The sequence below is a fragment of the Kryptolebias marmoratus genome, linkage group LG4 (genome assembly GCF_001649575.2).
Source record: "Kryptolebias marmoratus isolate JLee-2015 linkage group LG4, ASM164957v2, whole genome shotgun sequence".
Taxonomy (NCBI): Eukaryota; Metazoa; Chordata; class Actinopteri; order Cyprinodontiformes; family Rivulidae; genus Kryptolebias; species Kryptolebias marmoratus.
In genome coordinates, this window is record NC_051433.1 from 2,204,357 (window position 1) to 2,231,181 (window position 26,825).

General features: G+C 37.2%; 1 protein-coding gene across 7 annotated transcripts in view; it reads left to right on the plus strand.

Moving 5' to 3' along the window:
* Positions 1-26,825, plus strand: part of grip2b (glutamate receptor interacting protein 2b) — a 191,931-nt gene that overhangs the window by 130,072 nt on the left and 35,034 nt on the right. The window contains exon 1 of one of the 7 annotated variants that reach the window (XM_037975444.1): positions 3,103-3,433. The exons of 4 other annotated variants lie outside the window; for them this stretch is intronic. In XM_037975444.1, coding sequence (XP_037831372.1) covers positions 3,388-3,433 — 46 coding nt within the window. In that variant the 5' untranslated portion in view covers positions 3,103-3,387. Of the gene's footprint in view, positions 1-3,102; positions 3,434-15,767; positions 16,021-26,825 lie in introns of those variants that run through there. 2 more of the 7 variants (XM_017429264.3, XM_017429261.2) reach the window with 2 other exon arrangements.

A 26,825-nucleotide genomic window follows, 5' to 3' on the forward strand; every position in this document is an offset into this window, starting at 1 on the left:
GTCAGAACTTTCATTTTATAATATATATTTTGAACATAAATAGATCAGATATCAGTGAGAAATGATTATTTACCAAAGGATTTCTTATACTCAAAGCATTAGGTGTTGACTGAGGACTTAAAAGAAACGTCTTTTTGTAAAAGTCTTGGGTTTTGTCGACCTATCATCACTGACCTCCGTTTAAGTGTTTTTAAATAAATCAGTTCTTCTCTAAAGCAGAAGAATCATTAAAATAAAATAAAAAATCCTGAAGTAATAAACAAAATCCACACAGTATTTTAGTCATATCAGTGGTTAATGTGTTCCTAAATTAAACAACTTGTAAGCAAACTTTGTATGTATTTATTTACATCCTAAAACAGACAAAGTGGCTGAAAAATAGGTCAAACTGTAAACTTACTGCTCTAGCAGAAACTTTGTAAAAGTTGTGAGCTCTGTTTTTATGGTGCTTCACTGCTCTGCTTGATATTGATTCTGAAGAAGCTAAAACTGAATTGTCAAAGTTAAAACAAACACTAAAGAAGCTAAAATTAGGAAGATTTTACCTAAAAGCTAAAGCCAGTTAAACAGCAGCTAAATCCAGTTAAACAGCAGCTAAATCATAAAATAAGTACAACAATAGCTTAGTGTTAAGATCAGCAAAACAGTAGCCAAAGCCTAAATTAATCTGAAAGGTAAAATTTGTAAGACATTAGCTAAAATCTTCAAAACAGTAAAACCTAAAAGTGTTGCTAAGCTGCTTAGCTGTGGCGGCCACCTTGATTTAAGTTAACTCCAAAAGTTCGTCAATGACTACTTTCTGGAAGATTCATCAAAGTCTTTTCAGTTAAGATACTTTGGATAATGGTACAAACAGAAGAACAAAAAAACTCTCTCTCTCACACACACACAGACATACAGGCACGGGTAAAACCCTTATTGCTCTGTTTTCACCTTCGGTCCACAGACTGTTGCTACTTTTAAGGATCTCATCCAGCTGACATGTTTTGCTAGTTTTTGCTTGATGGAGAAAAGTTTTGGATTTATTTGGGACAGCTTGTCTCCTTCTGCATTTTTTTCGTACCAACTTTTGAAATATTTTTTATGTGAAGCAGTTTCTTTTAACCCATCTTAACCAGTACTTCTTGTAAAGGAGGTCTCAGCAGAACCTGCAGTGTTTATATAAAGTGTGAAACAAAACTATTTCAGTCTGGCATAGTTCACAACAGAGCCTGCGAGGACTCAGATTGTGCTGTGGCACCATTTTAAGCTCTTGTGTGCTCAGCAGGAGTTTTGGGCTTTTTGTGTCAAGTTTATACTCAGAGTATTAAGTATTTGATGGACTCTGCCTCCCAGTTACCAGTGCATGCAGGGATAATTTGGTTTCAGCCTTTTGTGAGCCTGAGTAGCACTAAGAAGGTGAAGCAAATAATAAAAGGTCAGGGTTAGGAGTCGCTCTCCATGGTGCTGAAGTTCAGTTCACTTTTAGCTCAGTGGGAATATTTCAGAGTCCCCAATTATTTTATTTCTTTCAGAATTGTGCGATTTGCTTTTTTTTTTTTGGTCCTAAGGAAAATAGTTCTGTGACTGAATGCTGCTGCACCAAATGCTGTGTGTTAATGTTTTGACAGAATCCCAAAAGCATTGAGGCATCATGTACTGGAAAATCTATTTATAATATGTCAGTATAATATGTCTAGCTTTAATATTGCCAGCTGCTGAAGGTGGAATGATGTTTTTACTTGTTTTTCTGAATATATATATATATATATATATATATATTTGTTTGTTTCTACTATTTGCAAAATATCTCATGAACCATAGAACAAATTTTAATAAAACTCTCAGTAATCATTGAATGAACATCTACAACTGATTAACTGTTGGAGTTCATCCCATTCGAGGCACCCACCAAAGCTAAAGAAACTTACCAAACGCAAAAATGGCTACAAGTCATTCGATTTTAGAAGTATTTAGCTAAAATGTTGTGTGGCTGTAGCTGAAAGTCATTCCCAGCACATACTCCAAGCTATGCATTTTGCAACCTTTTTGCCTAAAACTTTGGCAAACTTTAAAGTCAACACATCTGAAGTCCACTGAATTTAAACATCCAACACAAAAAGCTCTAAATCAGTAAATTTTGTAGATACTGCACTAAATTTTATGTGGTAGTTTTTGAGATTTATCCCCATGATGTACTCAGAGTGCTAACACATTTAATAAGATCTCACATAACTGCATGAGAGAGTGCTTAAAGTCATAATATGCATTCCTTTCTACAAGTATGGTTTTGTAGCATAGGTAAAAGGGGAAGTTGTGTATTTTTCAGCACAGGTTAGTTCAGGTAAACTGCTGAACTCAGAACAGAAAGAGGTTGAAAAATGTTCACACTTTTAATAACGTCACAGTGAAGGTCTTTTCAACATTTTATCCTTTTTAAACTATTTAGGATATGTTTAATGAGTGTTGTACACGTTCATCCATTATGGGTGCAAACACTTACAGAATAAATTGAGTCAGTGGTCCCATGATTATTAGTTGGTGTCAAACCAAACAAAGCTGCCTTAATCACTCACAAACTCTAAGTTCTCCACCGAATCAGTGAAAGTGTTCAAGCTTGGCTAAGAAGCTTAGGCTGAAGGTTTCTTTGTCTTTTAAAAAATACCGATCAGGAATGTTTGGTATCTTGGAAGGATAAATGTTTCTGCGTTGTTGTTTTGCCGTCCTTGTGATTATCTTTAGATCACAAAAACAAAAACAACCAAGTAAAAAAAATAAGAAAGGAATGAGTCCAAATCTGTGGACTTCAGTTGTAAAATCTTTCATCATTTGGCGACGTTCAGTGGGCTCAGATATACAAACACTGAGGCAGATCTGCTACATATGCAAGCCTACCAGACATAAAAACTGAAAAAAGGAGGAAAAAAAAACTAGGGCAATAAAAGTCCCGAAGGCTTTGAGCTTCAATTTTTTGCATATTCAGAGGAGAATCTGAGCGAGGCAGAGGGGAAGACTGTGAGAATGCTGTAATTAAATTAGCACATAAAGAAAATGAGGAGGAGACCAATTGAAAACACGTATCGGCCCCCTCAGAACAGAATAGAAGCAGACTGGAAGCACCAGAGGAAGAACAGGGCTGATTAAAGTCGATTACAACAACACTTTACTTCTGTTCTGAAGAGTTGGAGCGCACACACACACATACACACACACACACGCACACACACATACGCCACAGTTCAGCTGGAGTCAACAAGGAGGGCGTCTCTTCAACAGAGAGTTCAGAGGAAGAGGAGGGGGGTGGGGAAGAAAGAAAGAGGCGAGTGAAGTTCTTCCTCCGTCTTCCTCCTCTGCTCTTTCACTTGGAGACATTTGCCCATCAAGTCTGGACTCACTGTGGAGGCAAACATGCTTTTTCTTCAAGCTATTTTAAAAAGAAGGCTTCTGCAAAAAGGTAAAAAAAATACAAACCATGCCTTTGCTGTTCGTCGTTGTGCTTTTTGTTAAAGTTCCCAGAGCTCTGCTGGAGACCGATTACATTCCAGTTATCAGTACTTTGTTGTACTTGTTGGAGCCAGCTAACCAGTTTTTCTGCTCGACTGCTGGGTTAACAGACAGGTTAATGTTCGAAACTAAAAAGAAAAAAAAGCTATGTCCCGCATTAACTACTACTGCAAATATCTCCAACAAGTGTTACGTTTAATAATAAATCTATGCATTAACTACTACTGCAAATATCTCCAACAAGTGTTACGTTTAATAATAAATCTATGATAAATGTCTCTTTTGTTATCAGTTGGTGCAGGCTTTCCAGGTTTTGTAAGTAATACTGCTAATAGGACTTTTTATCTTTGACATTTTTGTGCTTAATTATCTTTTTAGATTTAATCCTTTTGTGCTGAAGGAGAGTACACTAATGATGGCAGACTTGATTCTCTAATTGACTGATTACTTGAGACTAATGTTGAACATTTTGTTTGGGGAGTTTAAAACCTAAATATGCTGCAATGCTGATAAAAAAAGTCCTTTTCAATCACTGTTTTGGTGCAGAGTTGTGTTACATGCATTGATAGTAAATTACTGCCTTAAACTTGATCTGTAACTGTTTATTTCTAATAACATTGTGTTTCTAATGACATATTTTGCTCCGATGATGGAGGCTGATTGGAGCCTGTGTGCAGCTCTTTGAGTCATCTCTGTCTGTTTTGTTGGAGGGAGACGAGCAGCTTCCTCCTTCCCTCTGCAGCTGATTTATTTATGAATGTGGAGACGTGTTGCTTTGATGTGAAGCCTGGAGACGCTGTGGATAGGGGTGGCAAACGGGGACAAAACGCCGCCTATCGGCCTGTCATGAAGCGCCGACGCCCGCGCTGGGATCACTATCGTACAGTGATAACAACAATCTGAATACCCAGAGGAAATATGAGCCAAAGTTGCCCTTCCTGCAGCGCGGAGCAGGAGATGAATCACTGTCACATTTCCTGCAGCTTCCTGGTGTTAATAATACTGCAGAGATGTCTCTGTCACAGCTCCACTGCATCAAAGGCTCAACAGAAACCAGAGCATTGTGTTACTGCTGACAGCTGAAGACAAAACTGAGATTTATTGGGTCATTCACTGTATACTGAAAACTGTGAGCTTATCACATAGATCCAGCCATAATGATCTCATGGATTGTTTTTCTGTGAAGCATTTAGGGGCCGCTCTTTTAGTGTCAGTGATTTTATTGTGAAAAGGCAAAGTTCAAAGCTTTCATGTAGAGTTCAAATTTATTTCCTGAGCTCGATAAGAGACAATCAGTTAAAGTATGACGCTATAAGTTATTTATACAGGCCAACCTGTTGTTTATTATCATGATTTTAAAGGGAAAATGAATAATGTTTCTAAGCTAGCATAAATCAAAAGAAAGTTATAAAAGATGGTTGTTTTCAAAGTTTTGTATTTTTTTTAACAAATTCACACTAATTTAAAATAATAACAAAAGATAGAAAACATTATTAGGGTCTCTTCTTTATTTTCCGAGAGAAGTGTGATGTGGGGGGGTGGCATGAGTTTAGCAGCTGGGTTTTGAACAACCTGGAAGATTTTCTGAGGCAGGTAAAAGTGGAATTACAATCGTCAATGCAGGATGAAATAAAGCATCCCTATTTCCACATTGGAAACTGACAGATACTAACAGATTACTATCAGAAGTCACTCCCAGGTTTTGAATGATGGGTCTAAAGTGAGTGGAAAGGAAACTTATGTTTCCAACAATCTGATGTACCAAGTTATCTGTAGCACGGATTAAAAACTTTTAGTTTTCTTTTTTGTTGTCAGCAGGCTCAAATCTGAGCCACAGCCTTTCTGTGTTGAGTTTGTATGTTCTCCTTGCGCGTGCACAGCTTTGTCCAAGTACTCTGAATTCCTCCCACAGTTCAGAAACATTCATGTTAGGTTCCCTTAACTGGAGACTTTAAATTGCCCCAAGGTGTGTCTGCATGCCGTTCATCTCCGTGTTCCTGTAATGGGGTGGTGACCTGCCCACGATGCACCACACCTCTCACCCAATGACCGCTGGAGATGGGCACCAGCTCCCCATGACGATAGATAGATAGATAGATAGATAGATAGATAGATAGATAGATAGATAGATAGATAGATAGATAGATAGATAGATAGATAGATAGATAGATAGATAGATAGATAGATAGATAGATAGATAGATAGATAGATAGATAGATAGATAGATAGATAGATAATTCTTAGTTGCTGCACGTATTTGTGATAAAGAAAGAAGAATGCTCCCTCATCTGCAGTTAAACAAACATCTAAATCTGAGTCAGCTGCCCCCATCCCTTTAAAGGTTTCAGTATTACATAATAATGAGTTTACTGCTCCTTTGTGTTTTGTGCCAGAATGAATGTATTTCCAATTCATTTTGTTATGTTGCTCCAAGTAAGAATTGTTCCCTTGTTCAGTCCTAAAAAAACACCAAGGCCCTCTGGTTCCAAAGCTAGTTTCACTGTGACTTCCCCTTGTTGAGCTGCAGGGCCTTAGAGCTTGCCTGTGATTTTGTAACAACAGAGACTCGCTGATGATTAATAATTTTCCAAAACCTGCAGGTTTGCTTGTGAAATCAGATCAAATCTGTTCCACACTGAACCTCAGGATTTAACTAACCAACAGGGAAAAAAGGTTGTTTTTTTTCATCACATCCACAGGGAGTCTCCTGCAGCAACATGGACTGATTACTGTTTTCACAGATTACATTCTTTGCTAATTCCAGTGGGCGATATCTCCAGTTTATGCTTTAATCGGCCCAGTTTGATGTAAGAAAAGTAGTTGAATTAATTTTTCTAAAGAGTCTTGAGTTCTCCTGATTATATGCATTTAAAAATATATCATTAATCTTGAAGACATTTAGTTTATTTTGTTTGTTGGTGTCACTATATCTCCTCTAATTCTTCAAATTCACCTTTTTTCCTTTATTTTGCATCTCTTCTTTTTCTTGCCTTGCTCCCTCTTTCCATCTCTTCTCCTCTTCACTCCCTCTATCACTCCTCTCAGCAATGCAGTTCTGCTTTCTTTGATTTTGTCACCAGAGATTAATTAGCACTTTATTATGAGTCCTATTTATACCTCCAGCAGAAGGAAAAAAGCAAGACAGAAACTGAGACAGAAAGAGGGAAGTGGGGAAAGGAATGGAGTGCTGGAAAAGTTAGAGGAAGGGACTCAGGAAAAGATGGAGACGAGAGATGAGCAACGACAAACATGGTGAGATGGAGAGAAAGATGGCAGTGAAAAATGGGCCACGAGTGAAACAGGAGAAGAAAAGAGGAAAGATATGTTTTGAAAATGAGAGACAGGCAGAAAAAAGTCAAGTGCAGACATAAAAGGCACGAAAAAGTAGAGAAAAAAAAGCTAAAACAGCAAAATATTGAAGGCAACAGATGAAAGATCGCAAGAATAACAAGTCATCTTTCAAACTAAGTCACAATATAGGTCATTATTTACATACAGGACTCAGAATGTGAACATATTTCACAATGTAAAGTACCTTAACCAGACAAGGTTTCTACTCTTAATGAGTTTTGGGACTGCTACCCTGGACTGGTGAAGAAAATCTTGGCATGAGGAGGGAAGGGAAATGGATGGAAGGTGAGGAAGAGAGTGAGGAAGATCAAGAGATGTGGGAAATGTAGAAATGAATCTAAGAAGTGATGTGAGAGGAAAACTGATTTTAAAGTGTGAAGAAGTGGAGTGAGAGGAAGGAGGAGGATAGAGGTGAGACACAGGTCAGCCTCGTGCCTAACATTAGTTTCATGATTAAAAACGGATCGGTTGTGAGATTGCTCAATTTGAAAGTAGGTTGACCATCAGAGAACTCAAAATGGAGCTTTGCACACATTGTAGAAATGTTCCATTTGAAACAAGTTATTTTCCTCAAAAAAACTAACGAGGTAAACTGTTGCCATAACAAGACAAACTAATTAATTACAGCAAAGTAACATGAACAATGACCAAAACTGGCTGTAGATCCTAAAACCACATGAAGAACTATCCAAGAAAGAAGCAACTGGAATGATACCAGCTTAAGTGGAACACCTCATCAGAAAGTTTCAATTTGTTTAAATACAATTAACTTTGTTAGATTCAACAACAGTTTACCAAAAAAAATACATTTTTTTTCCCTTTTTCAGTTATTTAAAACTTATTATCTTGAAAACTGTTGCATAGAAACTAGAATGATGCATTTATCTGTTGAACACTCGCCTACTGTTCACAGCTGCACCATCAGGAGAGTCTGAGCTCCCCTCCAGGTGCTACATGAAACTGATAGTCATTATATGGTTAAAACTGAGGTAAAATAGCCTGTGTTTTAATCAGGATCAGCTCAGCCCAACAAAGAAGATCTCTTCAGACCATCAGCATGCAGGCTTAAAAGAAAGATTTAGATAAACTAATGTTTTCAAATGAGATAACAGTAAATAATCACCAGCATCATTTCTAACTGATGAAGTTAGTTTGCACTTCATCTGCAGGAGGACATGTAAGGTTGCTGTGGAGCTTATATGGACAGGTTTTATGTTGCATTATCAAACTGTACAAAAAAGAGAAAATAAAATAAAAATAGAACATTGAGGAAAAACAGATGTAATTCCAGAGGGTCAGGGATGGAAAAGTAAAAGCTGTAAAATGTGACTGGGACATTATGGAAGGCATAAGATGGAGCAATATGCAGAGGTGAGCAGGAGCAAAATAAAACAAAAGTCGCTGAGAAAAGGAGAGAAAAGTCAGCGAAGCGCTGACAGCTTGTTTTTCATTTTAGTGTAAAGAACGGAGGCAGAGACAAGTGGCAGCGTTGTTCAGGGTTTAACACCGATAATGGCTGAGCTGATGCCTTTTGAGAAGAGCTTCAAGAAACCTTTTCAAAAACTGCTTTGGCCTTTCTCAGCTCCCTTAGTCTGCTGTCAGCAAAACACGATAAGCTAACAAACGGAAAGCAAAAAGAGATGAAGAGAGCGGGACAAAGAGACAGAGGTCTCATATTTTTGGTAGTTTGGCCTCATTATGTCAAGGCCTGGTTAAAAGAGATCAAGTGGCTGTGGGGAAAGAGCAAAGAAAAAGGCAGAGTAAAATTTAGAAAGAGGATAAAACAAGCCTGCTGAAAGACAGAGGATGGCAGGACTAAGAAAGGAGAATGAAACCTTTCCATCACACAAGCATCCAAAACTGGATGAGAATAACACAACCATAAAAAAGGTCTTTATGCAGAAAGTTTTATCTATATTTTATCTCATCTTACACAGTTACAGTTTACAGAATATTTGTTAAAGGTCACAAAAAGTTGCCAAAAAATGCACAGATTGCATTTTAAGGGTTATAAATTAGCCTGAGGGTACCACTGATCTTTTGCTGCTTTTTTTTCTGATAACGAACGACGCCATTTCTGTAATTCTGACATGCAGGTTATTTTTGCCTTCCATCATGTAAAGCATCCTGTAATCATCTGTATCTGCATGTGTGTTTATCTATTAACAAAATATCTCATGAACGACTGAATGGATTTCATAATGAAGCTCTCAGAAAGTGTCAGCCCAAATCAGACGGCCTCCACATCCAACTGAACATACAAAACACTAAAATGTTTATAACTCAGTCAATTTAACAGCTATTGATCTGAAGTTTGGTGTGGTAATGGCTGAGAGTCATCCCCAACACATACTCTGAGTGCTAACAGATCACACAACAGCTTGTTTAAAAGTTTGGCAAAGAAGACAGTGGATAAGATGCATTTCTTTACATTTAAGTTTATCCATTTGAAAGAGAGACAGCGTGAAATAGATGGATGGATACTTTATTCTTCCTTTGAAAGAAATTATTTACTGTAAATCAAGTCATTCAACAAATAAGTTGTATAAAATAAAACAAAACAATCGTGCAAATGAACTTCTTTTCAGAGAGATGTATGAAGAACTGACAATGTTTTCGTCTACGTTCAGTCTTCTCTGGGTCACAAGTTGAAACAACAGACAAGAGGCTCATATTTCTGCCGTATTAATTAGGTCCATGTTGAGTAAAACTTTCTCCATAGAGAGATTTTTTTTAATTAAATTCTCAGCCTTCAGACTCCCAGAGGTCTTAATCAAGAATATAAAACATCTAATTTACAGCATTAACTGGGTTTATCTGTAATCTCCACTCGCTTAAAAAAGCTTCTCCTTTTTATGAAATACTACCTCAGAAATGATGGTTGAATATCTGAGGTGATACATGAATCATCGTAGAAGGAAATTTAAACAAGGGTTAGTTTATTTTAAGTCTTATGATTTCTAATCTGCAATGATTGCACATTTGGGGTTGTATCACAGTGGAAACATACTCCAGATACCCCAAATAGCACAAGTTTCTTTGAGTTATTGTAGCTCTCTGTCTGGATGATCCACTCCAAGAAGGAGCAGATGAAAAACATCTTTCTGTGGGAAGAGGGAAAAAATGGAAGCAGCAATTTTAAAAGAAGAAGAGTAGAGGGAGAAATGAAGAGAGTGAATTATAGAAGGACTGACAGGTAGTGTAGCTGGCTCTGCAGAAAGCTGTGATTCCACAGAGGAAGAGTGGAAAACAGATTTAGGTTTCATTTGCATTTCAAACTTGGCCGACTTCCGAGTTGCAATGCCAGAACCGTGCTGATGTGCACTCGCTTCAGTATCTCATTCCATCTCTCTCAATGTACCACTATTTTTATGATTATAGCTCCTTTTTGGACTGATTTAACTATTTAAAGGCATGTTAGGCAAAATGCACCTTAGAGAAGAACCACATAGAAAAATGTAAATTTAAAGCAATTTTTGCTCAGTTGTGTCCAAGTGGGAATGTGTTCTGTTTTCTTACAGATTCACCGCCTTCTGTTATTTCTAGTTTTCTGGTATTTATTGTGTTTTGGGCTGAAAACTTTGTTGATGACACCAGTTGATGGCAGTTTGCAGGTCTGAGAATTATTAAAAAACAAAAAGGAAATTAAAATCTTTACTACAGACAAAATACAAATCTGCAGCATCTTTTCATGGATTTACATTTAATGCTTTGTTGTTTTACATAGTTCTCAGTTCATAACAGTATGTTGTGTTTTTGTTTTTAATTTTCAGTAATCCACTGCTGTTATTTCCCTCACTGTCAACAGAGAGCCTCTATGCAGCTCAGGTTTACAGTATTTTATTTTTTTAAGACAGAGGACATAAAGCAGAAGTAACACCAGCAGTCGGGTTCTCACAGCTCAGTCAGTGATCGGCTGCAGATCTTAATGCTTGTTTAAGTTTTTGTATGTTTAAGTGTTTCTGCTGGACTGAGCCAAGACCGGCAACGAGGCTGCAGGAATTACAGGCTGTTAAATACTCTCATGTCAACAGAGATGAGTTCTCAGAGTAATGAAGTGCCTTTGAATGGTGATTCATTAACCCACTGTACATCTGGACTCACTGAAGTGCATTTTAGCTTAAACCAAGCTGAGCTGCAGTCAGTAATTTAACCAAATTAAATTAATCAGATCAGCAAATCTTAATTTCACAGAAATTCAAGTTTACAGTTTCTCTTATTACTAGTTTTGTTGCCAGTTTGCTTTCATATTCTCACTTTATTATTTTGCTTTCGCTTCTGTATTTTCCCCATCTTCTGTTCCCCTCAGAATTTTGGTTTTTGTGTTGCTCTTAGACAGCTTTTAGGCTCCATCTGTCCTCATTTGGGTCCTGCAGTGTAAAAAGCCATTAGACTGATAGAATAAAGATGCTCAGCAGGGGGAGATATAGACTCGGAGAGGCGCGAGCTATGGGGAGTTTAGGAGACGATAAAAAAGAAGTTAAAACGGAGCAGCAGAAATGTTTGATTCTTAAAGCTTGCACACAAAAACAAGATGGTTAGAAGACACTTACTGAAAGGAAATTGTTTTGGCATAGAGGTTATGATATTTAACCCAACACATTCTGATGGTTCATTTACAGTTTTACTGTTTGAAATGAACTTTGATCTGCGTTTATCTAATGTTACTGATTTTAAAAAGTGTTTTTAGTAGACAAACTGAGAAAATCCTGTTTTTTACATCTTTAGTGCCTGGTAGTTTAAAGGTATTTCATACATACAGTACATTTACATCATTTGCAAAATAAGAACCTAAATTTCTTAGTTTTAATTAAATCTGGTATAAGTGAGATAAGATATAAGGTAAGTTGCTTTGACCTGTACTTTCTCTGGGTTAAGTCTTAAAAGAGGACTTTTTTGAAACATTGCAGCTATTTTCTGTTAATAAACTTCACAGTTAAAGTGAAACTATAATCTGAAAAGTTAAAAATAATAATTTTCCTTTGTCCTGCATGGCGCTGATACTGTCGCAGACCTGCATGTTTGCACGTTGGTGTAAAAGAAAGGCTTGCTCTGTGCTGAAGTGCATGAGTGCTTTAATACACAAGAGGCTGGAGATGTTGGCCTTGTCCGTGTGTATGTGTGATCCCAGCGTCGAGCCACATGAGGCCATCATTTGCCACTTCAAAGTACTTACCCATAATGCTTGGAGTGTGGATTCATTTGCACTTGAAACCCACAAATTGGGAGAGACGGAGGGAAGAGCAGAGCGAGACACACAAACAAGATGAGAAAAAGTCTGACCATGTGCAGCATAAACTGTGCACTCGAGCGTCTCGAGACTGTGTGTATGTGTGTGGGTCTGAAGGAGCAAACTGACGTGACTCATTTTCTTGACTGCTTATTTTGCTTTTTTCGAACTCTGCCGTTTTCCCTTCATATTTTCTCAGTTGCTTATGGAAAGCTCTCTCATGGATTCTGACCTGATTGCAACCCAGACATCTCACACACGTTTTTATTTTTTCCTCAGATTGCCCTTGGTATACTGTCATTTTTTTAAAAAAGAATATATGGAAATAACTTGGGGAAAAAAATGTACCTTCAAGAAAAATCATTAGTTCCTGTGATACAAGTTCAAACTTTAAATTAAAACAAGTTAAAAATACACAAGTTAGAAACTTCTATTTAAATGTTGAAACAAAGACTTTTTCTTGCAGGAAGGGGTTTAAATGATTCTCCTCTGCATCCACTGAGAGTAATTCGTACTCCCTCTGACAACATTTATTTAAATTAAAAATGCTCCTCATCGACACGTCAACATATCAGATCTGCAGGTTATGATGTCCCCATTTAGAGAAATGAGTAGCAGCTGTTTCCTGTTTATAGATAATTATCTGACTGATTAGGTTCAAATTTAACCTCTTAAAATGTCAATCCAGGGTGCCCTATATTTCCACATGATATACAGTTTCACTATGTGTGAGAGAAGCAATAAAAACAGAACAGACAGACTTTCATTTGCACCATTTTATAACCTGATGTAGCCTAACTGCAGCATGCAACACAGTGGGAGTTTCTCTTCTCTGAGCTCTATTTATAGACTCTGTGCCAAATATCAGATTAAGAAAGAAGGTTCTGAGTGTCCGAGCTGTCAGATCTAATTGCTGATATTGCATGTGAACCGTTACAAGTGAAGCTCAGATAATTACATTTTAAGCTACTTTTATATTTGTTTATGAAGGGTTTCTACTCCTTCAATGCAGTTTAGATGCAGTTTTATTATCTTGGTAAGAATAACATGAACGATCTGCAGTATTTTATGTCATTTAGATTTGATTGGTTGGATGATTGGTGCTCATTCCAAAGTATAAAGTCGAACAGATATATTGATATGTAATTCTGGACTGCGGGTCCACACTCAATGTAAACAAAGGACTTGGCTGAGTCCTCTGAAAAACACGTGGAAGCTTGAGTCAAGCTAAGTTTCAAGTTAAGTTTACTGCTTTCTTTCTTTTCTTTGGTCTGGTGTTGTGTTTTTTTTGTGAACTGAACTTGCAAAGTAGGATTTTATTGCCCAATGTAACCATCGTTTTGCTGTGTATATGACAATAAAGCTTTTGAATCTTGAATTAGGCTGGCCTTAGACTGTGTTGGTAAACAAATATGGTGCAATGAGATCAGTGTTAAACCTTGGAGAAGATATTTAGGTAGAAATATGAGAGTCAATCTCCTGCTAATTGCAAAAAGAGAAGAGAAAAAATAAATAAGACGAATGTCAGGATTAAAGCAGGGCGGAGGAGCAGAGCTCAGCATTCAAACCCAACTTTCAACCCAACCGATCATTTTATCTGCATACTTGACTAAAATCTAAGTGTAAATATGTACCGACTTTTCCATCCATGGACCTCACCATTGTTGACCTATTTTCAAAACAAACACTGTGGTAGTTGGCATCAGTCACAAATTTTCAATTTAAGAACATATTAAACAATATTGTGCAGATTTTGTCTTTTACTTTATGATTATTTTGTCTGGTCTTCATGACTTTGCAATGAGTAGCTTTAATTCGATGGTGCCTAATCTGATCACTATCCTGCATGATTTAGATGTTTCTCTGCTTTGACGCCTGATTTGAATGAATGAATGAATGAATGAATGAATGAATGAATGAATAATTAACAGGGTTTTACAGAACTTGGAGACCTGCTGAATTGCAGGGAGAACAACTAAAACGTCCTCCAGGACCAGCATTGTCACTTTGGCTTTTTCCTTTAGTAACCAAATCCATCTGGTCACACATTTTGCTTACAGATTTTTAATTTTAAGACACATTAACCATATGGGAAAATGTTGAGCTGTTTTGTTTCTTGCTTTATGATTTATTTTATTTATTTATTTATTTATTTTTGACTGGTCTTCATGACTTTTTCAGTGGTTATTTGGATTTTTTTATTTTATTTTGCTAGACAGAGTTGTAGTTACAGAAACACTGCAAATAAAATTCTGATGCATGTTGCTTCAGTTTGCAGGAATTTATTATTTTGCTTTTTGAGACTGGGAAGCTCAAAAGGAGAGTCCAAGACCCAGGATCCAAAGAAAGGCATTTCAGATTACATCCTCGAACATGAAACTCAGACATGGACTGTCCTTTTACTAAACCGTCAGTGCATGATGCTCAATCAGCCTCTGAATGTTATGTCTTATATTTTGTTTATCATTTTCATGTAGATTTCCCGTTCAACATTACTATTATTACAGTGATTCATAGCCAGACCAGACCGAGCGGTGTCACCAGGAACCTCAGCTGCAGTAAAGATGTGTGATCGAGCTGTTTGAGATGAATTTAGGTCAGGATGTGCAGAGAAAACAGCCTTCATAGTGAACTGGCCATTAGGGAGATGAAGAATGAGAGTATTTTTTTTTTGTTTGTTTTGTTTGTCTGTTAAGATCTCTCCTTACCAAGGCAACAGATAAAAAAGGTCTTTTATTATCACAGCATCTCTATATATAGTTATGTTAGGTTAGGTATGCATGTATTTACTGCCTGCATGTTTGTGTATTTTACTTTCATTACTTTAGACAGGAAGATGTAAATATAGCAGACCTGACTGCACAGAGGAGAAAACAGAGATAACGTGGAAATGGGAAAAAAAATGAATGTTTTAAAATAAAGAATAAAGAGGAAAATAAGTTTATAGAAGATAAAAACAGGACTGAGTATGAAGGAATGTTCTCAGTTTAGAAAATACATCATCCTTGCTGTGAAAGTTGGACCTGTACCATAATTTCCATTTTTGGGTGGTTTGTATTTTGTGCTTTTGAGTAAATGATTCTTGTTTGTGTTGTTGTAAGCAGCTGTGGATGAAAGCGTCAGCACAATGTAAATGTAAATGTTGAGAAAAGCTGGAGGCGGAGATGTGGGAAGCCTGAAACTCGTCAGTATACTCTGTTGCTTTCTCTATCAAATCTCTTTATCATACTTATACACACAAACACACATACACACTGTTTTTTGCTGCCTTAAAGCATCCACCCCGTTCTTTAGTGTAATATATCTTCCAACAATTCTCATAAAACTGACCTGGTGTCAGTCCAGCCTCCTACAACCAGATGTCCTTGTAGTTGGTCATCTCTTGAACCACTGGACGGATTTAAATGAAACTGTTGTTTTTTTAAAATACTGGTGATATGCATTCCTTCGAGGGATGCTCGGCCTTTAATTTATTTTTGTATTCTTTGCTATTTTAGTTATTTGCTTTTTTATGCACGTCTTTGGTGAGAGACAGTTGTTTTAAATGTGGTTATTAATAAACTTGACTGTTTAATCCTTATTTTATTTCTTTGATGCTCACTCTCCCACATGCTCTCAGCATCTCTGTTTTTCCTTTTATTGTTACATATTACTGCACACTCTCTCTCTCTCTCTTTGAGGCTTAAATCAGTATGTACCTCTCTCTCTCTCTCCCCCTCTTGGGGGGTTGTGTGGTTGTAATGTAAGCGCCAGTCATCTCTTATCATCACCACAGTATTCCCTGAGCGCTCGGCAGACCACATCTCTCCCTCTGCCTCTTCCTTTCTCCATCCTCCTCTTATCTGTCAGCGTCTGCCTCTCTCTGCTCTGCTGTGGATGTTACTCTGAAAAGGAAAAGTCAATGTCTGCTGTCATGTTTTGTGGTCTGAGAAGAGACGTTGGAGCAAACAGTGTAGGTGAGTCTGAAATCCAGTATGGAAGATTAGTTAGATTTTAATGGGAGTACTTTGCAAAACTCTTGTGTTTTTACTGCATCAGTGTTTTGTAGGATCTTTTAAGATGTTCCTGTAGTTCATGTAAGGCTCTGAAGGTGGTGCTGTTTTCCTTTAAGGCACAAAATTTAACTCGTGGAAATTGCTATTTCCTTCAGCACATTAATTACGGTGGATCGGGCATGTTGCATGCTTTTACTGCATTGACATGATTAGCACATGTATTTGAACTTATCCATTTAGCAGTTAATGTTGCTGAGTGGGAAGCAAAATACTAGCCTGCAGAAAAACATGTACTACTAACAGGTACTTAGTCACAGTAAATACTCCCAAAGCTTAACTTTGACATTTACACTTTCTCATTTGACTAGACTTCATAGATATTGCTAAGAGATGGCTGGAAGATGTCTGCAAGTAATTCAAAGGTGAAGTTGAGATTCTGGTTAAAGCCTCTTTTAGCCAGAGAAAGCCTTTAAACACCAAATAGAAACCAATTATGACCCTGCAGCTATGAATTGTTCTTACCAACTCATTACAGACTGGCGCTGACAAACAATTTTTTAGCATAATGTTGCTCAGTACTTAATGCATGATTGCACAGGTATTCTATCTTTTTATATTAAGATAAATATCTAATGCATCTTCTCTGTGTGGACATATATGGTGAATCTCATTTTTATTGGGTTGCAACATACCCTAGACTTCAAGAGAACTCCTGATCTTTTATTTAAAATGTCTTATTTGAAATGCAACAAACCTTTAAGGTCGTAATACATCAACAGCTGTTTCTGATTGCATTGCTGTTCTGTTTTGCAAGTTTTCCAATGAGTTGTGTAACACATTACACCATATCTCTCTGCTTGTTAAGGAAGGTCAATGAGCTTCCTTATCAAGCAAATTCAATACATCAAAATGTATCAAACTATACAGAAACATAACTACAAAATATGTTTTTATTTTCACTGAGAAAACACTTACACATCAGTTTGTTTGCCAGAGTGACACTTAAAACACTAATTTGATGAGAATCCCTGAAAGTCTTCATTTGTAGGACTAAATAAGCCTACCACTTCTCCTCTTCCTGCAACACCAAAACAATGAGAAACGTTTAAGGTGGAATGTCACTGGGCTGCGACTGTTGCAGACTCAACTGGAAATTGCATCTAAATAGGCAAATTTTCAGCTGCAGTTTCACTGAATTCTGAGTGTTTGCAACGAAGCGACCAGCAGGGCAATGCATTTCTGTTTCGCTTGTCCAGTTTTTGAAAATTACAACCTATGTTTGTGTGCACAACTTGCAGAGTACTCTGGTTTCCTCCCATGCATGCTAAGTTAATGCTAACTCTTGTCACTAGTTGTAACTGAGAGCATGAATGGTTGATTGTCTTGTTTGTCTCGCTGTGGCCCTGTCTCTGTTTGACGAGAGCTCTGAGGAGGTGTCAAAATACAGCTCGTGCACTTTTTAGATGGGTTGGAGATGCCTATGTCAAAATTTAGATGGGTTCAAGATGGGCTTGAGACACCCACAATGAATCTGACTACTTTAGGAGAGATTTTGTTGTATGCGATTTATGCAAAGGAATTGAGAACTCCTGCAAACAGTTCAAGGCATTTTAGAGATTCCTTCACAAATGCCATTCACCAAGTAGCTCCTGGTGTGAACACACAAGATGTAGGGGTAAGGATAAATTACAGCATTAAGGGGTGAAATCATATTCATCCTAAAGGTACCTTGTCTAACTGGGAAGCACTACCAATATGTTTTAATTCATTATGAAATCATGCTGACAGTTTGTTTAGGTTGAAGCAACACAGCTACTTGATTACTTGTAAAAAAAGCCCATCATGGTGTAGGCTGCACTTAAAAATTGCACTTTTTAGTATTAACTATATGCTAGAAAGTGCTCCCTTCTGCAACAAGCTTCTCTCAGAGCCCTCTCTCTGTAGTCTTTAGCAGAGAACATTTGGCTGCAGTCTATAGATGATGTTGAGGGACTGATACTATCTTTCACAAGGCAGTGTTTTTAGCAAAGATGCATCTGGAGCAAGAACAGGTTGAGCCGTCTCGTTCCTTTCTGCAGGTCTTCGCACCGAGGGCTGTTCTGGGTAAACTGCAGGGACTTGAAGAGGAGCTAACAACTCCCTAACAGACCTTGACTTTAATCAGACTGATAAATTGATCCAATTTCATTTAAGAGATTAAAAGCGAAAGGAAAGAAAGTAATAAGCATTTTAATCCAGTTAGATGAATGACCCTCATGTACGCTCATATACACCCTGGATAGTTGTACTAGATAGAAAGTCGTTTTTTCTGTCAGAGGCAACTGTAACTGAAAAAGATTTGATCACCATTATGAATTACGTTCTTGCTTCCGTTTAACTCTCTTTGGACCTAAAATAGAGGAGAACAGTTACAGTCTTTATCCTGATACTCTACTAGAAAGCTTATTAACTTTAATTATTATTATTTTATGTAAGAACCTATAGTTTCTGGAGAATGCAAAGAAAAAAATAACGGTTTTGTCAGGTCCTTCATTTGCACTAAAACCCCTGCATTCAAAACTACTGAACAATGATATCAGCAGTATTTTGGGTCTGATTTTTCCTGATATACAGAACATTAGTGGTGCAGAGTTAACCATATGCAGCAGGGAGATATTAATAAGGTGAGTCCCTTTCTATTTCATGCACCAGTGAACACGGTGGGAGCTACATTCTCTGCAATCGCCTTAGAGACTAACTAAGCTGATAACAGCGATAGAATATCTGAGATTCACAAAGCTGTTTCCATTTTTTCAAATAATGTAGATATACACGCTAAAGAGGTTTTACATTTCACTGCATGCTTTGTCAAACCACTGCTATAATTTAGAATTAAATGAAAGATTAAAATGAAAAGTTCAGGAGAGATTTAGTGTATATATTAGAATATGCATATTTCTTCTCTTTAAGAAATTTGAGACTATAGTTTTTATTTGTTCATCATAACATGACTGTAAGTTATTGAATAAATTGTCAGTACTTCTGTTATTTGTACCATCTTGTTTATTATCACACATAAAATCCCAACAGAGCAGAAATGAACAATAAATGATAGATGAGAGGTTTATCACGGCCTTGGCTTTCTGCCGACAGCTCGAGTTGATCCATTTCATCTTCCAAGTATTATGTGGCTGATCGCACATCGTATTTAGTGGCTGTGAGGCAGCGAGTGTGTTGAGTGTTATTATCATCTGTGCATGACACAGGCAGTTTTCTCTGCCGTTGCCTACAAACCCAATTTTCTTTATCTTGTTGTAACATTAATCTTCCAGCATGATGTCTGTGCTGTCATCACAAGCATGACAGGGATACAGCAAACATGTGGATCATATCTGGATTAAAACCCTTAAATATACAACCCGAAGTCTAAAAAAAACTTGGTACGTTACGTAAAATGTATAAAAAGAACTGAATGCAAAGATTTGCAAATTTTATAAACCTATATTTTATTCACAAATGAGCATAGAAAACAAAATGTTTCAACTAAGAAATTGTACCGTATTTTTGAAAAGGTAATTTTTTTTGGATGGTAGCAATTCATCTTTAAAAAGTTGTTCTGTGTTTACTGCTGTGAAGCATTTCTTCTTTTAACAACGGTCTGTAAACGTCTCATGAGGAGAGCAGCTGCTGGTTGAATTTAGGCGGGAATGTTGTTCCATTCTTGTCTGGTGGAGGATTCTGGCTGTTCAGGAGTCCCGAGTCTCTGTTGGATGGTTTTACTTTTTATGTTTTTGCTGGGTGGGTGCTCATGTTGTTCTAAAACCTTTTATATACTGTTCTGCACTGATGGTTTATTTCCAGATGTGTAATCGGAACAAATACCATCAGAGAATCAGCCTTTTGAACTGAGTGCTGATAACAGGCTGAAAGGTTCCTCTCCATCTTAGTAAGGAGAATTTGGCGTCTGTGGTTTTTAAAAAGATGTTTGGACCCGTCTGACCTCAGAACAGTTCTCCTCTTTGGTCCAGAGGAGACACATCTGTTCACATCTGGCTTCTTCAATGCCTGATAGAGCTTTAAGCAGCATTTGTGGACGGCACGGTGAACTGTGTTTACAGACAGTGTTCCTGAGCAGAACCAGAACCAGAACCAGAACCTGGTTTTAATGCAGCAGCCCCTGAGGGCCCGAAGATCACCTGAGAGATTCAGCTCCTCTTACTGACCTGCTGCCAATTAACCCATTTCATTCAAAATGCTCTCAGCTGTCTCTTATTTTTACAGCCTTTTGTTGCTCTTGTCCCAATTTTTTGGGGATGGGTTTTTGACAAAAATGTTGCTTATTTCTTTCCAAAAAATGGCAGAATTTCTTAGTTTCAACATGTAATATGTTTACTATATTCCATTGTGAATAAAAAAATGTGTTTAATAGATTGGCAAATCATTGCATTCTATTTTATTTACATTTTACACAACATCCAGTTGGCGCTTGAATATTCTCTGATAAATGAGAGATTCACTTGACGAATGTTAAATATAACAGAAATGCATTTTTTTCTCGCTCCCCTATCACATTATGCACACGTCCCACTGTCATTTACATTTTTAGTCATTAGATAATGGTCTTACCTTAAGCAGCTTATAAGCACTGCAGGTGCAGAAAATGTGGAGGATCTAACCATGTGACTCATTAATGAAGGCGCTGCCTTTTGTTGCTGCAGAACCGTCTCAGTGCATCTCTCATTTCCTCTGTCTGCCATCAGGCCTGTAATGAACCCTGTCCACAGATAACACGGTGTCATGTTGGCAGAAAGAGGCTAAACTGCAACTTAAAAGCAGTTCTTGATGTTTTCTTTCCTGTCCAACACCTGACAGGTTGTTGGGTTGTTTTCCTCCATGTGCCTGTTTGTTTGCAGCAGTGAAACATTTCATTGTTTTTCTTAAAACAGCAACAACAAAATAAGAAAACAGCTTTCTTTTCTTTCTATTTCTAACTTTTGCCTCTTTTTGTCAATGATTTGGTTACATATTTCACCCTTTTGTCTGGGATATTGTTAATTTCATGAAACCCTGGATTGACCAAGACTACGTTGCGTATATTGGAAGATCATGCAACTCCAACATTGTTGTTGAACATCGTGATGATATCAGTGGCAACAAACCCACATGTTCTGTCACCACAATGCTCCCGAATGTGGGACGTAATCATCGTCTGTGCATCTGCAACTGATTAACTTTTAGAGTCAACATTGACCAAAACCACTTAATTTCTCAACATGAGATAATCTTAGTTTAAAACTCTGGCAGCAGGTAAGATGCATTCTTTCAAAGGATGCTGGATTTATTCCCAGCCCAAAAAACACTAATATGACTCCAGGTCTGTGAAACTTTTATTAGATAGTTCCCATCTGGGTTCTTATTCTTACCCTTGTCATAACATTTCAGCATAATTTCCCAAAATTTAGAAATAGAACCACCGAAAAGTGGCTAAGCATAAAGAAACTGGGATTTATAGAATGACCATATCAATCTCATTAAAAGCATTATTTAAATGAAGTTAAAGGAGGGTTGAGACAAAGTCTGCATATAGAAACTTGAACATGTTTCATACCAATGATGGGTAAATACTTTGAGTTTTGAAAGTTTTTCTTACAGTTTAGCACTTTGAAAGAAAAGTGTCAAAGGAAAAACAAAGCTGAGATCATCAGAACTACAGCAGTGATCAGACCCATCTTCAGTCCCTCATCTTCCTCCCTTTACCACCCCCGATACCAGATCCATACAGGCTGCAATTAACCACAACAGACAAGCCATTAACCACTCTAATTACTGCTTGTTCCTTCTATGGATGTTCAGTCTGTGTGGGCGAAAGATATGTGTGTGGTTTTGTGGAAAAATAGGTTTGCAAAAATCTGCAAAGAAAGAATTTAAATGTGCTTAAATCGAGATATCTCTGAGAGAACTGAGCACATATTTTCCTCATCCGGTCTTTTGTTTGTGTTTATTGTTTACTTTGTCTGTAGACTAGTTTGTGAGTGGATGGGGTGTGTTAGTTCATGCGTGTGTGTGCGGGGGTGGATTACCACAGTCAAACTGTTTGCCGGCACCATCGCAGACAATGGCTAATTATGCTTCTTCAGAGACTGCAGAATCATAATGGCTGCAATCATTCGCCTTAGTATTCAGTAACTCTTATCATTCAGGTTCAGTGTGTGTGCATGTGTGTGTGTGTGTGTGTGTGTGTTCTGTGGGATACACATGCATCCCCCCCGCCCACACACACACACACACCCATGGGCACAAAGTTATGGTCCAAAATGGTGAAGGGAACATGGAATGAGACATAATTAGTAGGTAGTTCTGTGATTTTTAATCCTCTTATACAGATTTTCTGCATCCATGTCACATCTGGAGCATTTAAAGACATGCTACATGTAATAAAACATTCAACTTATTTCAATTTTTGCACATTAATAAAAAAAAAACATGCTAATAAATAAGTAAATAAGCAGAAAAGGAACAAGCTGGACCCACACCAACTTTTTGGCACAGTAACTGTCAACAGAGTGTGAAAAATCAATAACTAATAGATCATATTAATATATAAAGGCCAAAAGAAGGTTTATTTATAAAGCACCTTTCCCAGACATAGTCACAAAGCGCTGTTCATTACAAAATAAATCAAATTACAAGCAATAAAAACATTAAAAAGAACGACAACTAAATTATTATAAAAACCCTAATAAAACTAAAAGATACTTTCAGGAACTTGCCAACTTATGAGTCTTATATGCAATCAATCTTAGACATCTACTAAAAAAATACAAGCATTTGCATAATGGTTTTAAAAGCCGTTTCTCAGCAGAATCCGATAGTAAACTACTATTTGATCATTTTGTCATGCTAATAGGGTTTAAGGCCACATCTTCACTATAATTTTTACTTTTCTACTGAATATTGATCATAACCACAGCAGATATCTGTTCTCATAAGGAAAGAAAAGTACACCTACAGCTACAGTTATGCTGAATTTAGGCCCTGTCCACATTAAATATAATATAAATGCGACCTGTCCAGGGTGTCCCCCGCCTCCCACACAGTGATGGCTGGAGGGAAAGGAGAGGTGGGTAAAGAAAATGGTTTGTTCTTTTGGCCAATTTGTGTTTATTTAGCAAAATATAACAATGACTGCTTAACTTAAGAGTCTATTTAACAATCTTTAGAAAACCTTCTACACCTAAAAAAAAGAATATATAGGAGATCATTGTCACTGAACAAACTAAATTAAATTTCAGGCTACAGTTATTTGGTTGTAGCAGCTGCTGCTGCATCTTTATTAGGCTCCTTGGCAGCTAATTAAATATGCACAGGCAGATTCTTTTAAAAAAGCCAAAATCAGCTGATTAAAATTGGACCGATTAATTGGTCTACCTTTACTTCGTGCCCGAGAAACCAAAACGTCTCTGGAGCTGTTATTATGGACTTTTCTATCATGTAAGTAATCATGTAATAACTGAAAGAGAACTCGGAAATGATATCAAAGAAAAAATAAGTTTTGGGAGAATCTTTAGCCAAGCTGAGAGAAAATGAATGAATTTTAACTACTGTTAAAAACAAAATGCTTTGTAATAACTCGTCTGTATTTATTTGAATTCCACCAGCATGCCTGTTCATTTGTGCGGCAGTAACTCCGTGGTGGTGAGGTAAACAACATCCGGATTATAAAGGCGTGTCGGCGGCGGTTTCGCTCTCATTCAAATGGGAAAAAGAAAGAATAGGCCATGGATCGTTTTTCATTCTTTACAGAGCACCTTTTTATGTTCTGTCTTGACTTCCTGGTGATTTTTTGTCCTTTTCTTTGTATCTTTAATGATGTTACAAATCTTGCTCACCTCAAACAGTAGCCAGCTTCTTCAAGTCGATTGTTCACATCAAACCAGGCAATAAAAGTTTGCAAATAAAAAGCATTTTTATGTTAATGTTAACAGTGCTGGACATTTGTTAGTTCTTTCAAACACCTTGTCATTGGGATATTTTGTTTTTCTTGTTTCTTTGTTTTAGATTTGGCTCATTAAAGGCACGAGTTACTCGTGATTCACAGTTTTCTATCTTCATGAATATGGAACGTGTTGCAGTTGTTGCATCAATGTTTCTTGGTTAAAACGTAAAAAAAATCAAGTGGATCAAAAGGCTTTCTTGTCTTATACCTCCTGTTTTTATACTTCAAATTGTACTTTTTTTTTTTTTTAAAGTAAGCTCTTTAAGATTTCTTGTATTTGGACACCAGTATTGGATTCTTATTCAGAAATCTTGTCTCAGAAAAAAGCTGCAGGGTTCAGAACTGTTGGACGTTTTGTGCATTTTTGTCTAGATTTGGACTTTTTTTTTTGCCAATACACCTAAAAACCTAAATCAGTTACTGCACCCTTCAGATCAGACAGGACTGATAAACAAAACAAATTATTTATTATGTAAGATTCAACAATCTTACACAACTCCAAAAATCTAAAATAAAGTTTTGCTGCATCCTGATATTCTACCCTTGATGTTTTAGGAATCCATTAAAAAACAAATCTAATGGCCTATTGTTCACCAATCAGAAGGATCTTTTAATATCCATCTTTCTCTCTGACTGGTTGGATGTTCTCTCATCTTGATATCATTGAAAACATATTAAATGTGAATTAGATTAGAAAAAAAGCACACGTAAGACAATATGTGTCAGGTGGGGCGGAAAATGAGGCGAACCCAGTGTGCAGACTCATGACCTGAGCTGAAAGAAGACCTAAATTATTACAAATAAAAGAAAACTAAAAACAAAAGCTGACGTGGCCGCAAAAAGCAAACCACAAACTAAATTCAAACATGAACGAAACACTAGAGACAAGACATGGGAGGAACCAGGCAGCGTGTGAAAGTGACAACAGGCAGCAAGCAAATGGAGGAAATGGTCAGGTTTAAAAAGCAGAGGGTCATTAGGGGAAGTGGGCACAGGTGAGTGATTACTAACAAGGAGCAGGTGGAGATGGGGGTGGCAGATAAATAAGTGACTGACTGAGGAGAAGTGAATGATGATCTCGATCTCTTTCTGCGTGAGAAGTTCTGTTCAAGGACGTTGAGATAAATTATGACTCACAGCTTGTCTAGTTTCTATTTGTCTTTGTCATTGTGTGTGACGTGTTTGTCTTTCTGCTTAGAAAAGTTCAAAGACCTCACAGATAACACAAAGTCCCGGCAACGGCATCCTGCACAGCGTGGCCCTCTGGCAAACATTACAACGAGTGTGTGTTTGTGTGTGATTGCCACAGAGAAAACCAGATAACAGAAATTATGCTCAACATAATTATGTGACATCAAACTAAGTGTCAAAATAAGCTCACACAAAAAGAAGTTTCTTTTGTGTTTTATCTGCGTGAAATTGTTTTTGTGTTCGGGTCCTTTTCATTGTTGACAACCTGGAGCTGCATGTGTCTGTCTGGCCCATTGTCAGTCTAATAGGTTTCTGGTAACCTTAAGGTAGAATATGAAATAACTTCATTAATATGCATGTCAGATTCTGTGTGTGTGTGGGTGGGGGGTGTAGTCTAGATCTTCAGGGAATCATAACGGTTTATTCCAACTTTTAGAACAATCTGCTTCAGATTTGAGCTCTGTGTCGTGTTCAGAAGAGAAGTGAGACCATAATTATTAGGTCATTTAAAAATTCCACCAGCAGTTTACTAATTGCGACAAATATATGTTTTGTCACTTTTCAGTCATTTTTTTTGCCTGAGATGATAACGATTCTGCCACCAAAGAGTCAGTGTTTGTTCTATTTCTAAGACATCACTTTGAAATTTATTTCATCACTATTAATGAAAGAATTTGTTCAAATTAAGTGTTTTTAGGAGCAGAACAGATTTGACATGTGTACCTGAATGATCAAAACGAGACATTGTGAAAAAACGTGAATCTGCTGCAAAATTATGAGTCAGCAGTGAAAAAGTTTCAACGTAGAAATGAAATCCTTTTCAGCAGTCAGCAGTACAGCCTCATCCTCAGCAGCCATTGTGTCTGTGATTATTCTGCATGCCTGGGATCAGTGTGTGCTTGTTGAGAGGTTTTAGAGTCCTGCATGACAATAATCAGGTTTCTGGATTCACTTCACAGAAAGACTGAGGCAAACGTACATAAACCTACAAACAAACCCACCAGGTGTTTCCATTTAAAGGTATCGAAAGGTATTTTATCTTATGATCTTGTATGAATAGCAACATACTTTGCACATATAATGTTGCTTATCTTCACAGATAAGCAGATATGTTTGTCAGTTTTTAAAAGCCAGTGCACCAAAGTAACAGACGAAACAGCGTAAAAGTCAGGAGCCATTCTCCTTTTCTTTGTTTTGTTTCAAGCATTCTTAGACTCTTTAATTAAAGTGGTTTTGATCAATAGTTCTTTAGACTTTCTGAAGGACTCTGGCTTCTTTTTCACTCATTTTCAGTTCAGTTTTGCACTTCATCAGTTTAAAGACTTAATAAATTGATGAATCAGGAGTTAATCCTGAAACTGCATCGATACTCTGCAGCTCTACCATGTGCATCTGTAAATCAGTATAAAGGCCTTTAATCATTTTATTTGTATATTTTTATTTACTGCTCCTATGGGTACATAACAAGTAAGAATCATCTGTGTGGTCTTTCTGTCACATCGACACTGATGTGAAGGAATCTTGTTTCTATCATTTTTAACTGTTCAATGTTTTTTTAAAGCTAATAAATAGTATTAGCACTCAGTAATAGACCCATTAC